The sequence below is a fragment of the Aspergillus melleus genome (assembly GCF_016097325.1).
Source record: "Aspergillus melleus strain CBS 546.65 chromosome Unknown contig3, whole genome shotgun sequence".
In the NCBI taxonomy this organism is placed as follows: Eukaryota; Fungi; Ascomycota; class Eurotiomycetes; order Eurotiales; family Aspergillaceae; genus Aspergillus; species Aspergillus melleus.
Window position 1 is genome coordinate 2,611,183 of NW_025763372.1, and position 16,846 is coordinate 2,628,028.

The 16,846-nt window shown below is 50.6% G+C and overlaps 3 protein-coding genes across 3 annotated transcripts; 1 reads left to right on the top strand and 2 right to left on the bottom strand.

The window, feature by feature from the left end:
* Positions 1 to 4,460: 4,460 nt before the first annotated feature.
* COQ3 (3-demethylubiquinone-9 3-methyltransferase) lies at positions 4,461 to 5,570 on the top strand (the record flags this gene model as incomplete). Its single annotated transcript, XM_046087640.1, has 1 exon — positions 4,461 to 5,570. One exon carries the CDS (start codon positions 4,461 to 4,463, stop codon positions 5,568 to 5,570), a length of 1,110 nt encoding a protein of 369 aa, XP_045943608.1.
* Positions 5,571 to 6,109: 539 nt separating this feature from the next.
* Positions 6,110 to 8,333, bottom strand: sif3 (RMD1 family protein; the record flags this gene model as incomplete). The annotated part of the gene is made up of 4 exons (XM_046087641.1): positions 6,110 to 6,351; positions 6,413 to 6,598; positions 6,657 to 8,202; positions 8,283 to 8,333. 4 exons carry the CDS (start codon positions 8,331 to 8,333, stop codon positions 6,110 to 6,112), a joined length of 2,025 nt encoding a protein of 674 aa, XP_045943609.1.
* A 947-nt stretch (positions 8,334 to 9,280) lies between these two features.
* On the bottom strand, positions 9,281 to 12,308 carry LDX57_005955 (uncharacterized protein). The gene has a single exon (XM_046087642.1). It carries the CDS (start codon positions 11,721 to 11,723, stop codon positions 9,558 to 9,560), a length of 2,166 nt encoding a protein of 721 aa, XP_045943610.1. The 5' UTR covers positions 11,724 to 12,308; the 3' UTR covers positions 9,281 to 9,557.
* Positions 12,309 to 16,846: the final 4,538 nt, after the last annotated feature.

Sequence of the window (16,846 nt, forward strand, 5' to 3'; positions counted from 1 at the left end):
TTACTAGCACTGCATATGTCATACATAAGTTGGTAGAAAAGGTGGCTTCGTTTGTGGCTTGTGTTTTTTTTTACTTTTTTTTTCTGTCTTGGAGCTTGGTTCTGGAGATCTAGATTTCGAGATCTGAGTCCATAGGTGCAAATTAAAGGGTTTTAAGAGGACACCTTTTTCATCTCTAGGTATTCGCACATAACCCCCTATAACTGATAATAACTGAGGATAGATGGACTATTTTTGAGTCTACTACCCCTTCTCTATGTCGTTTGTGCTATGAATAGGTATGATTAATCCTGACGATCAAGGCACGAGTAAGATTATGATGATTTGCATCGGTAACTACTTCCATGGGTTGGTTGGTTAGTTCTTCTAGAATCTATTTCCGTAGTACTCCGTAGGTATACACATAGCCAAACTATCTACTCAGTAGATACTAGATAGTTAGTACAGTAGGGAGCCGAGTAGTTCGCCAGTGTTCGTAAGCCATTCTCCGTAAACGACTAAAAATAAATAAGAAAAAAAAAAGCCGTTATGACGATTGACGATTGACGATTCAGTCTAGTGAAATCTCGAAGATCGTGCAATTTCATTTGCTTCTCCCGCTCCCTTGCAAGCAAGCAAGTGGATCTCGGGACCTCGTCAGTCGTCAGTCGTCACAGCTCCGCTTTCTTCTGTACAGAGGATCAATGATCGCTTTTTTCTTCTCGCGACACTCCCGGATCCGCAGGAGCTGGTAGAGTCTACCGTCTACTCCGTACGTGACGATTGTCGAGTCATGGGCATCCGCATCGATCTACCCTCTCGCGGGGCTCAGTTTCCCTTGCCCGTACCTGAGGAGTCGAGGGCGGAGGAACGGACGGAGTAGGGTAAGGATGATCGATGGGTAAACAACCCAGCCCGCTTTTTTGTTGGGTCTATGACTTCATGGACCGTTGGGAAACGAGTCAGAAAAAAGGGAAAGAAAAAAAAAAGAACAGAAAAAAGAAGAAAGAAAGAAAAATAAGATAAAGTGAAACAAATCAAGGTAAAGAACAAATCAAAAAGCTCAGACGGGAATCTTGGCAGGCATTGGGCATCAGTTTGGGAGAGCAGGTCAGGCCAAGGCAGGGTAGAATCGAGATGGAACAAAGAATATGAACGGATCGTCGAGTGCGTTTTGTGCCTGTGCCGGGCCCCAGTTCTGTGGCTGGTGAGTGCGAGATTGAGTTGGTTTTCTCGATTCTAGTGCTTTTTCCCTGCCATGATTGGTGAGGACGTCTTTTCAAAGAAAATGATAGGTAAGAAATAATAATAAGATAAATAAAATCAAAATCAGTACCGTGAATTGCCGGTGCAGAATTGCTAATCGGTGCAGTAAGCCTCTAATTTCATCCACGTTCTAGAAGCATCTCGCCAGGATGCTGAGGGAGGCTGTCATTGTCAACGATGAACCAGAGCGAGTTGGGTCAAGTTGACGAGGTCACGAGAGCGGACGAAATGAAGCAGGGTCGGCATGGTCGAAGGCAAAGTAAATGAGATGTTCCAAGATTCACAAAAGATCGAGAGAAACAAGGTTGAGCCGGTGAACTGCAACAGGTGCCCACGCTAATCCCTTTGAAGGAGGTCGATAACGACACACGGTTGCTCCGTCATCCATCTTTCATCTTCCCTCATCCTTCACCCTGTGGAACCCACTCCGGTCGGTCTGTCCAACCCAACCCAACTTCGATGCCGAAAATAAAGATAGAAAAAGGGAGTCTTCAATGAACGAAGAAAAAGGGTGACCTTTGACCAACGGGGTACACCATCCCCATTACTTCGTATTCCACACCGTTAAGGGGGAATAGGAAACCCAACCGCGAAGAACCAAGACGGAAAAAGAAAAAGGGGACGCAATTGATCCATCCAATTCATCTATCTATAGTACCCCAACTTTACTTACCTTGGTAGTCAGGCAAATCCTGCTCATCCTCCACCGGCCGACCGATGGACCAGAAGATTAAGAAACGCAACAACTAGTCATGGGCATGGCACGTTAGGATTACACGGCAGGCATCGACATCCATCAGGACCCGGCCTGGATTGACGGAATCGCGCGGACAAGTCTGGAGTGGATTGTGGGTTTCCTCGCACCCTCGCACAGCATAGCGCATTGCTCGTTAATTTTATACCTTTTTTTCCTCCCCTCGCATCCTCTCTCCTCTTGTCATCCCCCGTTTGATTCCAAGCGATCGTCCATCCCACAAATGATCTTCGTCCGGCAGGTTGAATCCCGACACTATGCAGACGCGGCTCGAGTAGCACAAATCCCGACTGGCGGACTCCACCTGGAATGGAATAGACCCGCAGGGAGGAGGGGGGAATGGAAAGATTCTGGAAGACACGTAGAACTTCTTGGAAGTGGATATCGGAGTTAGTGTCCTTGGGTGCATACGGAGTACAGGCTACGGAGTACAAGGGGAAGCCGAAGAAGGGAACCCGGATGACTCGACAGACATGGCCAGAACCTTTCGGTCAAGGGGAGTTCGTTCCACTGGCTTTCCAGAAGACTTCCAGGGTGGGTGGGGAGTCTTCTGGTTCGCTTGGTTCCGGCGGGTTTCCGTGGATGTGTGCTTCACCCCCTTTTAGAGACGTTCCATGGTTATATGGTAGGATCATGTGGTAGGATTGGACAGGGCTTATTAATATTAATTGGGCGAGATGAAAGTGGTGCTGCTTAATATCGGGCATATTATTGCTACCAGTCGGGAAAACGTCGCTGTACGGAGTACGGAGTAGGGCTTTTGCCTTGGCGGTTCGTGAGCTCGCGTGTTCGATGCTACCATTTGATCGGGACCTGCCGTCGTAGATTTCTGATTTCCCGTCAGGATGCAATAATATGCATCTTTCTTCGCTTCGTCGGTTCGGTCGGTGGATCTATACGTGCCGTACATACACCGAGTATATCGCTTGGCTCGGTAGGAGTTCTTCATACACGGCACATATCGCAGAGATTCTACGCCTTTCTACTCCAGTACATATCGAATAACATTATCCATTAATTCAAGAGCCATTCTCGTCATCTTGAACACCGCCAAGACGTCACCGCATCCTGTTTCCTCTCATTTAGGATCAAGCCCATCCATGCCGTATTTCCCAAGCAAGGGCTGACGAGCACTGATAGGTCATGTCCTGACAGCCATGAGATATATCATATCAGGCTCGATTCAATCAATCTATTGTCTTCCACACTGACCTGTATGATGTGAAGTCATCGTCCCGACTGCATGTGTCAATACAAGATTTGAACCTGCCCAACCGCTCATTTCGTCGCGTGGCTTGAAACTCTAGGTTTGTACAGATTCTTGCAGATGCATACATCACAGAGGCGCGCCACTTCTGTCAGATGTAAGGGATTCAGTGGGCAATGGTCAAGGCAAGTCAGTTAAGGTGGTTTTGCTCTGTGTGGCAGGGCCAGATGGCATTTGTGGCGGAGAGACAACATGTCTGAAACGTCATATTCCATGCAGAGGTAAAGCCACATCTGTGCGCTCTGGATGCTCTAGAATATCCCAAGTGATTCATCAATGATATTCTTCTTGATAGATTCCGCAGTGGCGAGAAACAGAAGGCCCAGGTCCGGTCGAGTCTTGAGACAGATCAGGAGTACCTTATGTGATTGGTGAAGATGTTTATCAGTAAGGGAATATAGCCAGAATCAATTGTATCATAGCTCTGGTCTGTTCTCGCCGCAAAGAAACTGCTTTCTGCCTGTGGTTTGGGGGTGTGTTCATGCGTGTGTGTTTTGATGCTACTGGCTGGCATTATCTATATAAATCCAAGGACGAACCGATTGGGCTTCTAGTTACGTTTGGGATTCTGAGCACTAAACATCGAACAAGACCTACCAACTACCAGTAAACATGTCTATATTCTTATCTCCCATTCTATCGAATCGAACGCAGCGATGTCAATTGACATACTCCCTAGTAACCTATGACCTGATATCTCAGCCTTGGCTGGGCTGCATCAACCCTCCAAGTCTATCATTGAACCAGCGATCCAGGCAAATCCATTAAGATGAGTCTAAAATAAACCAATTTTTAAAGACTGATTGTAAATCAAATGCCAATATTCTTCGGTCATCGTAAATGCAAAAGATGGAGTCGGCTTCAGAATGGATGTCACGTGTCCGACCCGTGAAATCATCGCATCGCATCCAATTCACAAGCATCACCATTTTCAACCGCAATTGAGCTACGTCGCCCACCATCCTCTCAACCAGAGCTCAAGGCGCGGGACAGTGTGCAGAGAGGATATAGGCCAGTGAGTATAACCCAGTCTGTCAACACCTATAGCAGCCAATGCCAGTCACAACTCTCGGAATCCCTTTGACATCTTATCTGATATTTTTTTTCTTAGATATCATCAACGCAAACCGGAGTCAAGCATCACCACGTTGAACGAAAACCGAGCAGACTGAAGCAAGTCACATCCACTCAACCATGGCCCTCCGACCAACTCTCACCAAACGCCTTCCCTCCCTCTCAACCCTCTCCCTCCGCACGCACTCCACCTCCGTCTCCGCAAATGAAGTCACCCATTTCTCCGCCCTCGCCAGCAGCTGGTGGGATCCCATGGGCTCCTCGCGCGTGCTGCACCTCATGAACCCCCTCCGCCACGACTTCATCGCATCCTGTCTCGCCGACGGCCTGCCCGCCCCTTCGTATTCGTCCCCCTCGTCTTCTTCCCCGAACAACCTCCGCTATCTGGACGTCGGCTGCGGAGGCGGCATCTTCGCGGAATCGTTGGCACGAACAATCCCCTCCTCCTCCTCCTCCTCCTCACAGACCCAACCAACCTCCCCAGAAGCATCAGCATCAACAGCAACACCCACCCGCGCCGCCAGCATCACCGCCATCGACCCGACGCCTCAACTCATCCAGATCGCACGCGACCACGCCCGCACAGACCCGAAAGTCGCGGCGCATCTCTCGTCGGGGAAATTCCAATACCGGAACTGTACCCTAGAGGATCTTGTCCGTGCCTATCAGCAGGCCCAAACCTCCTCTCCTAGCCCTCACTCGCAACCGCAACCGCAACCGCAACCCCAGAACCAATTCGACATCGTCACCCTCTTCGAAGTCCTCGAACACATCGACACCAACGCCACCTCCTCCCCCCTGCGCTTCCTCACCGACTGTCTCCGTCTCCTGCGCCCCGGCGGCTGGCTCATTGGCTCGACCATCTCGCGCTCCCTGCCCGCCTTCCTCGTCAACCAGGTCATTGCGGAAGCGCCGTGGCCGATCGGCGTCGTGCCTCGGGGGACGCACGATTGGGCGAAGTTTGTGAACCCGGAGGAGCTGAGGGGGTGGGCTAGGGAGGGGTTGCTGGCTTCTACTTCTTCTACTGGCCCTACTTCTTCCGGGTCTGGATCTGGGTCTGGGTCTGGGTCTGCAGCTACGGCTACCACTACCCAGAACATCAATTCCAGATCCGCTACCATGCAATGGAAATGTTCCGGGGTGATGTATTTCCCCGGAATAGGCTGGAAGATCGTTTCCGGGTCAGAGAACTGGGGGAATTATTTCTGGGCTGTGAGGAAGGGGTTATAGGTTCTCTTCGGGTTGTTTTATTTTTTTTTCCCCCACATATTGGTTTCCTATCTATCCGCTTTCTCTTATTTGGGATGGGTGGGTAGGTAGTTTGATTTGTCTAGGAAGAGGATCTATGTATTTCTACCTTTATCTCATGTGAAGAGGAAAGGGGTGGTGGTCTTTGATTGCTTGAAGTATGGAGTTTTCTTTTGTATGTATATATAACTCGGATTGTAGAATAGGTAGTATAGAATAGAAAGTGTTAGACTCCAGACTTCAAGGAAGGGTTAAGCACGTTGACCTTGATAGGTATGTATTATTATGTATCTGGTTGTGTGTATATGTACAATACAACGCTCCATCCGAACCGGCGAGAACTCCTATAACGGAACAAAGAAAGACAACGAAATGGCCACGATACAAGACCCAATCAGACGGATTAAGAAAGGAGAGAAAAGAACAAATTCAAGATAACATCCCAAGCCAGCAAAGACAAGTACACGAAAGAAGTTAAAAGGGAAACGTAAATGATAGACACGGATTCAGGGAGAAGGTCATCAAATACCAGTGACATTCATTCCCGCTCCCGCCGCTACGGCATCAGAGCCAGGAAATGGAGGACACGAACAGGAAGGCAGCGGAGTTAGGGCAGAGGGAGAAGAACGGGAGAAGAGAGACGCGGCGAGAGTGCCAGCCGTCGTCCCTTTTCCGGTGGAGAGGAGACCGAAACGCAGGAAGACTTCGGAGGTGGTGACGAGGATGGAGATGATGATGAGAATGATGATGATCCATGTTTGGTCTGATTCACAAGTGTTAGTTCATGTATATGTGAATGGATGGAGGTGGATTGGATAGCTTACGAGAGGTTTTGTTGTCGGCGATGGAATCGGAGAGGATTTCTGCGAGGTCGAGGAAGACTCGACATCGCTCGTTGAGCACTTGGATACGCGGTTTGATCTCAAGGTATTCGCGGACAGCGATATAGAGCGGGTACAGCGTTGGTTCGCTCTCCCAGAAGAAATTGGGAACGTCGAGCATGTTGGAGGCTAAGACGTAACCTAGTTTAGCTGTGGATCGAACGAAAGACTGAATGTCCGAACTTACAAAGATTGACCTCTACTCGACTCTTGAATAGCCTTCCCAAGATCCTGAAGACTTCCTCCCGTTTCATGCCCAATTGACCAGTCATGGCCAGTCGGCGCGGAATGTCTTTGGCCTCCGTCATCTGGCGAGCCATGACTTCTTCAAAGAAGCAGAGCTTGGTGCTCTGGGCGATACCGTGACTGATGGCCAGCTTGATCATGTGGTCGCCACTTCGCAGTGTGATCATATCGTTATACACGCGCGGACGAGAGATTTCAGTCGAATATTCAAAATGGAACTCTTCCGTTTCGAAATCTTCCTCCAGCAAAGGCATTGTGGCCAGCGCGATTGGAGTGCCAGTAGCGGATGACGTCGCGAAAGCCAGGTCAGCCAGGAGGTCTTTCTCCTGTTTCTCGGTAAAATTCCAAAAGACAACCACCCCGTAGCTGAACACAAACATCTCCGCCACGTTGTAGGCTAGACTTGCCGGTGTGGGAAGACCAGGAGGTAGCTCGTGACCAGCAGCACGTTCGTGAAGTGTGGCGTTGACATTGTGAGACTCAGTTCCTGGGTCCATACGAGAGCCTCCATGCTCTACATCATGATGCATCAGCCCCTCGTCTTGCCGGTTCTCGCCCTCGAGGTGCCGTGGCGAGCCATGCTCGCCACGGCCGATGACCGAGTGCTCCTCCGCTTCGACCATGTAGTCATGGTGGTCGCGCAGTTCATTTCGCTCAATTTCTTCGTCGAGGAACGATTTCCCACCGGGCCGTTTGACCATCGGGCTACTTCTCAGTCTGTAGCCTTCGATACCCTGCAACAATGGAAGATGATACGCCGTATACAAACAGTCGTCGTAAAGCTTGGTCCGCCCACCGTGCTTGTCCTTCACAAAAGAGGCCAGCGAGCTCATCTTATAAGCCTGTGCCGTGCAGTATGCAGTCACACGAGACAGCTTCTCGGCGCGCCGCGCCTTGGGCAACCGCTCTGCATAGCTTTTCGCCTTCTCCGGCGCCACCTTCCGACGCCGCAGCAGTTCCTCCTCCGCCAGCAGGGGTGCAATATCATTATCTTCGCCGAAATCCCCACCCAACCTCTTCTGCACCAGCAGCCGCTGTCTTATGGACTCCGGATCGACGTTTTTCTCGCTCGCCAATCTCTGCACGAGTTCCTCGTCCACCGCCTCTTCCTCGTCTTCATCTTCGTCTGGCGACCGTTCATCGACTCCCTCCGCCTCCGGCAACAGAACCAGCTTCTCGCTAACTTTGGTTGTCCGAGGCGGGAGACGCGGCTGGGCCGCAAGGCGCCCTATGGAGGCCGCGGAGCCTGAGGCGCTGGCGCTGCTACCGGATGGATTCACGCTGCCCCCAGCACCAATTAAGCCACCCGTTGCGGAGGCCAGACGAGATCTCGGGCGCACTCGTGCACTTTGTGCCGGAAAACGCTGCTGCATGGAGGGCACGTCGGAGGTATACTGAAGGACGTTGTCGACTGTGATAAACCGGGTGGACGGGGAACGACGACGTCGGGGTTGAGCGGACGATATTTGATCGCGCGAGTCGGTTACCTGAGGCCCGATAAAGTCACCGTGTGATTAGAAAAGGTCCCAGAACAAATTGACATGTGGTAGGAACGAGCGACACGCACCAGAACGTGAGGACTTCTTTGGCCGGGGGCCCGTCCTCTTGCGGGGACCATGATAGATAACCAGCAATAAGAATTCAAGAAATACTCCAACCCCTCTCAGGATGGAAGAAAAAGCCCGAGAGTAAACAAGGAAGACCCGTCTTCCAAAGTGATACCAGGGCTGAAAGAAGAAACGTATAAACGTCTTACAGACGCAATCAAAATCCCCGGCCGGTCGGTCGATCGGTCGCTTGAGAATTCCGATCGCAAATAATTGCGAGAGCGCTCACACCCGCAAGATTTCAGCACAGACGGTCTCAATCAATCCGCCATGTTCTCACCAATTCGAGGCTTTCATGGAAATCTCGGCCGCGTCGCAGACAAAGCGATTCTTATCACGCCTGAAGAGAAGACGATGGAGATGGACGGAGGAGCCTAATCGATTGCCAGCAAGCTCCTCACCGCCTAGGACCAGACCGCGCTAATCCCCAAATGGGATGAAGAATGACGTCGACGGAACAGCCGCTTTTCCGTCGCGGGCAATACGGTACGTACGGACAGGATACCGTATCGAAACGCCGACCCATGTCTCCGGCGAGCCACGTGCGGCGCGGGCTGAGTGGGGGCTAGAACCAGTCGGGTTTAGACTGTTTAGTGATCCATCCCAAGGTTGATCCGGGGTAAGTCAATCCCTCGCTCGGAAAGCTTCGAATCCGCTCGTCATCCCAAGATGAGGCGCTGAGACAGGGCGGTGGGAGTTCGAGTTCGAACCTAGAAACAGTATATTGCTAATGTATGTCTCTGGATCACGGGGTGGTGGACTTGATCCTGATTTGTCATCGCGGTTTCGAGGTTCGCCGTACATGAAGCTAAGGTCGGTTGCAAAGACAGCTACGGAGTACTTCGGATTACTTCTGAATACGAGCAAGAAAAGAAACCACCGCTGTACGAAGCCTAAAGGATTGACAGTTGTCCAGCGTCAAACCCTCCTTGCATATCAATCTTCCTTGCGTAAGGGTGACAGATCTCTAAATTTTGATTGATTGAATTACATGCACATGTTTGGGCTAGTACAACAGTGACAAGAGATGCAAATATGTAAATGATCAGACAAAGGAAAAACATCAACATTTAATCAAGGAAAAACATATCCATCAGAAACTCCTCGAAGCGTGTGGGAGATATATGTGGGCTTCGTCATGCTAAACTGTGCAATGAAATGGGAAATATAATGCAAATCGGTTCCGTGGATCCCTGGACTGTTCAAACCATGGTGAACAAATAGCAAAAGCGTGATTATAACCGGTCTCGCAGACGTCGATCTTCGTCCCAGATCTCTTTCTTCATGCGCTGCAACTTGGCGTGCTGCCTTTGCAAACGTTCCAAATCCGCCCGCGGGGGATCCGGATGGGCCGCCATGGAGTCGTGCAACGTGCGGTATTTGGCATAGTTCTGCTTGAACAATTGCGACTTCTCTCGCAGCTGCTGAAGAAGAATTTCCCGGCTGAGGGGAGGCGACGCGCTGCCAGTACTGCCGCTCGACGTGCTCACGGCCCGTCGGCGCTTGTGCTCCAAGTCTCCCGTGGTCCGTCCCGCCGCGAGAGGTCGCGTCACCACCGGTCGCTCCAATTCAGCCTTCCGCTTCAACGGATTGACCGCCGGGGCCGACTTCACAATCCCGTTAGTCTTGACCGGCTTCGCGGGGGTGGGTAGAGTCTTGGTGGCTTTGTTTTGCTTGGCGATCTGCGTGATCAGTGGGGAGGAGGACGAAGAGCTGGAGGAGTTGTTTTGACTGGACGAACGACTGCGATTTTGCAGCTCGGAGGCATTGGTCGGCGGCGAAGAGCCAAGCGGCGACGGCTTCTGGGGAGACTTTTGGCCCGGAGCCCGAGCGGATGGCAGTCGCTTCGACGAGACAGATTTATTGGAGGTTTGCGAGGCGGGCTCCGACTTGGACGGTGGAAACTCGGGAGCATCCACCTTGGGCGTCGGAGCATGAGAGGCTTCTCGGGGAGCGGCGTCGATCGGCTTGCTTGCGGGCTTAGGCTTGGTCTTGGTCTTTTCAAGTTTGGACTTCTCTGGCGGTGGTGCCTCTGGCATGTCCGTATCATCGTCGTCCGAATCATTGACATACTCCGCTGATTTGAATTTGCCGTCTGGTTTCGCCACCGGCTTCTTTTCCTTTTCTGCCTTTTTGGTGATCCGACCAGTCAAGGTGCTGTTGGCCGCGGTCTTGGCCTTGGCGGCCGGCTTTTTGACGGCATCCTTCTCGACAGCTTTTTTCTTCTGCGTCCCTACAACAGACTTGGGAGCAGATGTGGGCTCCGCGCTTTTGGCGGTAGAGACACTTGCACCGGTTCGGTCGGTATCCGGGCCAGTAGTGTACCCCTCTTTGCTAGCGTCATCGGCGCTTTGTACCTGAATCTTGGGAGTTTCCGGCTTCTTCTTCGGGCCCGTCTGCAGGTTCAGTCGCGAGAGGCATTTACCTTGACCCCGTTCTTCCTTGGGGAGCAGCATCTGCCAGAGCTTGTCGGTGCGAGAGATTCGCAACCGATCAAATGCTGAGATCGCATTCTCAATGGCCTCCTGGCGATCTTCCTGGGACGGGTACGGGAACTTCCACACGTCGAGCTCTTTATATGTTCGATCCTTAAGGTCAAACTTCTCCGGGTTGATCCGATTCTTGACGCCGTATTGCTGGGCGAGGGCGGCACAGTCTTCCAGAGACGCGCGGGTCTGACGAGCGAGGAATTTGGTAGAAACGGCACGGACGGCGAGGAGGTGAACGAAGGGAGTCTTGAGGGCTTCGAGGCGAATGCGATCCCGACTTTGCGAAAGCGGCGCGGAGGTAGGTGTTAGGGGAGGAATCGAGGCAGGAGAACGAGCCACGCCTAGGGCCGGACTGGAGGAGACGGAGCGATTGGGGGCATTGTTTTTCAGCAACCGGTCTTTCTCCAATTCCGCTTTGCCCGACGATCGGCCAGCCAAGAGCGCGGCCTGGCGTCCGCTGGTGGACCGACCGTCACCCGCTCGCAAAGCTCGAACGTCATCAATCATATGAGTCTTCTTGGATTCCTTCCCTCTTTCAAAGGCGTTCAAGCTCTGTTCGAGGTTGGCCAGGGCCTGATCGGTGGCCGCGGTCGCCTCCTTGGCCTTTTCCACCTCCAAACTGTGGCTCAGAAGGCCCGTGAAATATAGGTTCTCTTTGTCAGCGGAGCTGCCGCGGTAGATCTCGGAGGGAAGCGATTCGGGGAACGAGTGGAAGGGTTGGGATTTGGAGCCGTAGAAGAGAGCCGGGTGCTTCCCTAGACGGACTCGAGCGGACTGGTCGTTTCGTAAACTTTGGATCAGGTCGTCGAGAGTGTTCTGGGCCAGATTCAATCGCATGATCTGGGGAGGCTTAGCGGCCGGGTTGTCTCTGCAGAGAGACACCCCGGTCTCGGGAACGTCCAGTGCCGGCATGAGGACGAGGAGAGGCGGAGGGTGGGAGGAGCAATGAGGGAGATGGTAAAACAGCAAGAGCGAAGGTTGTACTGTGCGTCCGATCTTCGGAGGGTAACGAGGAATTGGAGGGAATGAATTGTCTTGGGGGATCCGGAACAAGGACGACAAGCAGCGTTGAAGCTGCGGGTCAGTGGCCGAATACACGGAAGGACGGGTTGAAACCCCGTTCCATAGGATCAAACAATGGAGAACAGAGGAGAGGTAAAGAGGGAGTTTGCATAAGGAAGAGCAAACGGAATCCGAGAGGCACCCAAACCCATGGCAGTAGGGTAAGGATTGGGGGGGGGGGAAGAGAGAGCCTGAACGAGTAACAAATAGTTGGTATTCGGAAAGAGAGGAGGGTGAGTAGGGTGTTCGAGGAGGGTAGACGAAGAAAGAAAGAAGAGGGTTGGTAAGGCAGAGTAAGGAAAAGAGAGAGAGGGAAAGAAAGAGAAAGGATGAGTGAGATGATGCCAAAAGAGAGCCGGACGAGAGTGTAAGGCGGCCTTGGAGCGGAGAGCGAGGACGGCGAAGGACGTGAGTGGGGAGAGAAGCAGCGGTATGGTATCGTTCAGGGTACCTTTTTCTGGGTCCCAAGGAGAAAACAGCGTTGTCAGGCCCGCTAGAGAAATGATTAATTAACCCAAAGGCTAAACCATAAAAATAAGCTGGTAACTGGTAATTCTAATACGGGAATAAACTGATGCCTCGCCTGGAATTAATTTATTCTTCCGGTTGTTACCGTCCACTACACTACAGGCTCCGGTTCTTCTCCATCAGAAGTCAGAATTGGGAATTCAGAAATAAAAGTAATAATTATCACAGTCTGTTAATCCTTTGGAATAGGAGGATATCGCGCGAGTTGATTGACTCGGGCTTTATGTATGCCCGTCGAGCCCGACGGGAGTTGAATAGCAGAAGAACGGACAATGGACTTTGATACTTTGATACTTTGATACCCTTGGATACGTTCTTTCTTCCCTTTTTGATTTCAGACGATCTCTTTCTCTCCTTTAACCCTTCAATCCTTTCTCTTCTTTCAGGGTCATTATGAGCTGAACAATCGACAAGGGCGATGGGATGCGGAGAGACAGAAAGGAAAGGGCACAGTTCCTTGCCCACATCCCTCTGGACCGGAAGAATAATCAGAAAGACGAATAAGAATAGGAAGGGGCGATGATAGTCCGGCCACTAGTACGGATGACCGCGTACCGGAGAGGAAAAGTGTATCCGTAAAATAAAAGAATTCGATTTAATCGTGTATTACATTACATACATACGGATGTCTCTTCCCCTCCATTAATATTTTTTAAGTTGATTTGGATTTACAGAGTATATAAAGTATAGGTACCTGCCTACCTACCCTACCCTTTCTCTGGAATTAACCTGAATAAAATGACGGACAGGCTGAATGGGTGCTGCTGCGGTCGGATTCTGGAACACTAACTGATCCCTACCACCGATCGATCAGATCACGGATCGAGGGCCAGGAGAACGTTGTGGTTTGGCTGCCTCTCGTTGGGACCCGTTCTTTGTGATGTGTATCAAACTCTTTCCAGCATGGAATTAATGAACTTTCGAAAGGCGATGACATCGTGAAAGAAAGAAAAAGATGGACTGATTGAATGACCGAATGACTGACCGAAGGCAGAACAAACAGGGGGATCAAGGTATTGTTCCAAGAATATAACATCATCACTAGGACTCTGAACCAAGGTTGAAAGTGTCAGTTTCCCCCTTGGGTCGTCGGTACCAAACCCGGTATCGTCTCCGCCGTAATGACCCATCGGGGTAAGGTATCTTACAAAGTTACAAATGGGTGTCTCTGACTCTTTCGAGCCCCCACCACCGCTCGTGACAGGAGTGCCCCGACCAGTCATGCAGATAGGAGCGAAGTAACATCCCCTACACTGTATACAGGGTAGAGCAGGAGGAAAAGGGCAACTAATTATGAACCAAAGAAATCATATCAAGGAAAAAGAGTCATGAGTCCATCGCTGAATAATTCAGAATTGCCCAGTCCACCTGAATAATGAGGGGGAGGGTCAACTGAGATGACAAATGATACCTGAAGAACTCGGTAATTAATCCGTCCTGCGCAATTCTCCTAATTAGGACCTCCGTCACTAGATGCCCTCTTCGACTTCTTCCTCCTGAGTCAGTGCCACTCCTGAGTCGCACACAAAAGGGGTCGCGGTAGAAAGACCGAAGGGAAAGGGAATTATCAATCTTGCCTTGCATCTTCCCACCCTAGACTGGCACCCTGAACATGTGAAATATGAACCTGACTATCCGTCCTCCGTACGGAGACTAACTCTATAAATATTTCCATATTAACCCTGTCGGATTCGGACCCCAGGCCGACAGGGCAAAAGAGTAGGTCAATACCTACCAACCGTCACCGGATCAGCATCAGAAATCACTGGTTCAGGGTGACGGGAGATCACCCGTCGCAGAAGAACCCAGCCTCGACTTTGGGACCGTTTCATTGCCTCTCCTTTTTTTTTTTTTTTTTTTTTCGTTGTTAAAATTATTTTTGCCTTTCGGTTGGTTCTCCTTCCATTTTACATTTTTTGGGGGATTTCCTGGTGTACGGTACCCGCTTGCGCGCGCGCGCCTCGCCTCGCCTCCTGTCTGACGCGCGAGCCATCGATTTTTATCTCCACCGCCAGGCAAAAAGGAATGCAAGATGGGCAAAGCTTTGCATCGGTCTAGCTAAGGAGCAGCAGCAGCAGCATCTCGTTCTCGCCGCCACTTAGTTACTTACGGAGTAGAGGTGCGGAGAAAGCATCGGGGAGACAGAAAAAAAAAACATGAAAAGAAAAAGGAAGATGGACTGATATTCGGCACTCTCAGACAGCCACATCACGTAGGTGGACGTCCGGTTACGGAATCTCCGGTGGTCCGTACATCATACCTGTCGATTATATGTGCCCGAACCAATGTGTAGGTATTATGTAGTGTGTATGTACACAGTACAAAGCCTAAGAGGTAGGTAGGTTGAGGAATTCTCCTGACTGGAACGATCTCAATCACGATGCTCTCAACGGAGGACTCTACAGCTACTACCTACAGCTACAGACGGACAAAGATGACGCTGGGCGATCCCCGGTCACAGGCCTACCTACTCCGTACATTTACAGTCGGCCGGGATCTAACCGAAACAGATGGAACCAAGCCAGACCGGTTGATCTCTCTCGCTCCACTGCAGAACCATTGGATGACAAGCTCCCTGGTGATGCGTTATTCCCTGGTTTTCTTACATTCTTCGGACATTCCTCGCAGAGCGACCTACACTACCTGACTGGTGTAGGTCAATGCTAAATTCGAATAGACCGGAAGCCCTGGGGCGAGAGTGAAGGAGGGGGGGTGTGATGAAAGACAAATAAATTAAATCCACCGGATAGTCAGTTAGTTAGTGAAAAAGTAGGTTAAAGTAGAAAGGGTAAAAAAAAAATGCCCCAAGGGAGCAATAATCATCGGTTCCGATTTGTCTGGACCTGAGGGGGAAGGGCCTCGGGACCTTTCTTTTCCCCTACTCCGTACGATCATTCCGAGCGAGTAATGAAGGGATGGTCATGGTCACATTTATCACACTACGGAGTATCGAGCTGGGCAATCGTAGTTAGTTCGGGGGGATGTGAATAGTAATGACTGGCTATGATCTTCCCTTGAGATTAATTTCTTTTTTTTCCTCTTGGTCAATCATTTCTGTGACTCGGGTCTCTTAGTTAGTCTTCAGGCATGGACTTGTTATTAGGATCTTCCATTCTATATCAGATGAGTACAGTGCTTTCCTGAGTACCTAGGTAGTGTCCATTTACCCGGATCATTTGATACGATTCCCCCTCTCTCTCAGTCTTTCTCCGGCCCCCGACCCTCCTAACTAACCACTCCAGTACGGATACTGTGTACGGTGTAAGCACCTACTCACTTGGGTATCTGTTTCCTAGGGTACGGACCAAAATCCATCGGCCCATTCGAATAAGCAGCGGGGACCCTGAAGGGCAAGAAGGAGGTGGGGAGGAATGTGCACTAAGATTGACTAACCGGGCAAGGTCAGGGAACCGATATCTCTTCTCGAACGAGAATACATGAGGGGTAATTGTACTGAGTAAGTTGTACTGACTTAATTCTTATTATTCAGTACGTGCAGATTCGGTAGCTAGTAACTACGTTGTAAGAAATGGTTAGTCAAATGTAGTCATCCAGTACGTACATGAGAGCATTAAGTTCTCGTTCGAAGTCATTGGCCACATGCGGTAATCGGGTCAGACTTGGGCACTGGAATGGTTTCCCTCGGCCGTTAATCTGGTCGGTAACTGCATTTCACTCATGCAGTATTCGATTATTTTAGAACGAGGATTATTTCGAACGAAAAGAAAAATGTAAACGAAGTCGAGTACGTCGGCTCAGCTTTCGTATCTTGCCAGTCATACTTGACCAACTGGGCAAACTGGGGTCCCGCCCTGACTTCGTGTTACGCTTCATTGGCGGCCTATCCACGTGTTTCGATGTGGGTGAGATCTTTGACCAAAGGGAGTAAGTTCGATAATATTACAGAACGTCAAAAGCGGTAACAGAAATGATATGGCAGCAATAATAACAAGAGGCAAAATCCGCTGATGCTGCTGATGATGAATGCATTGAATTTGCCACCTACAAGTCACTCCCGGCTCTTGTCAGTGTCATTCATGAGATGGAGGGGAGGGGGGAAGGTCGCCCTGCATGGATGATTGCAGTACACAGTCACAGACAGTAGTGCCTACGGAGTATCCGATTCTCTTTCCCTCCCGAATTGGCCGAATCAAATCACAAGCACTGAATCTGTGCGGACTGCGGAATACACTTTGACCCCGGAAGTAAGGAAGAACGGGAAAAACTGGAGCCATTCACTACTCGGTTCCCTGTCATCATCGACCTTTGATAGTGATACTTTCTTGCCCTGTCCTGCCCACCTCTTCTTCCTCTTCAGGTCACAAATTACCTTCATATTTAGGCTTTCCTTTCCCGGGAAGGAAGGGAGAGGAAGATCTAGAATCCAGCAGACCTAGGAGTAACCGTAGGTAGAATAATGAATATTGAAAGTCAATCAATCAATC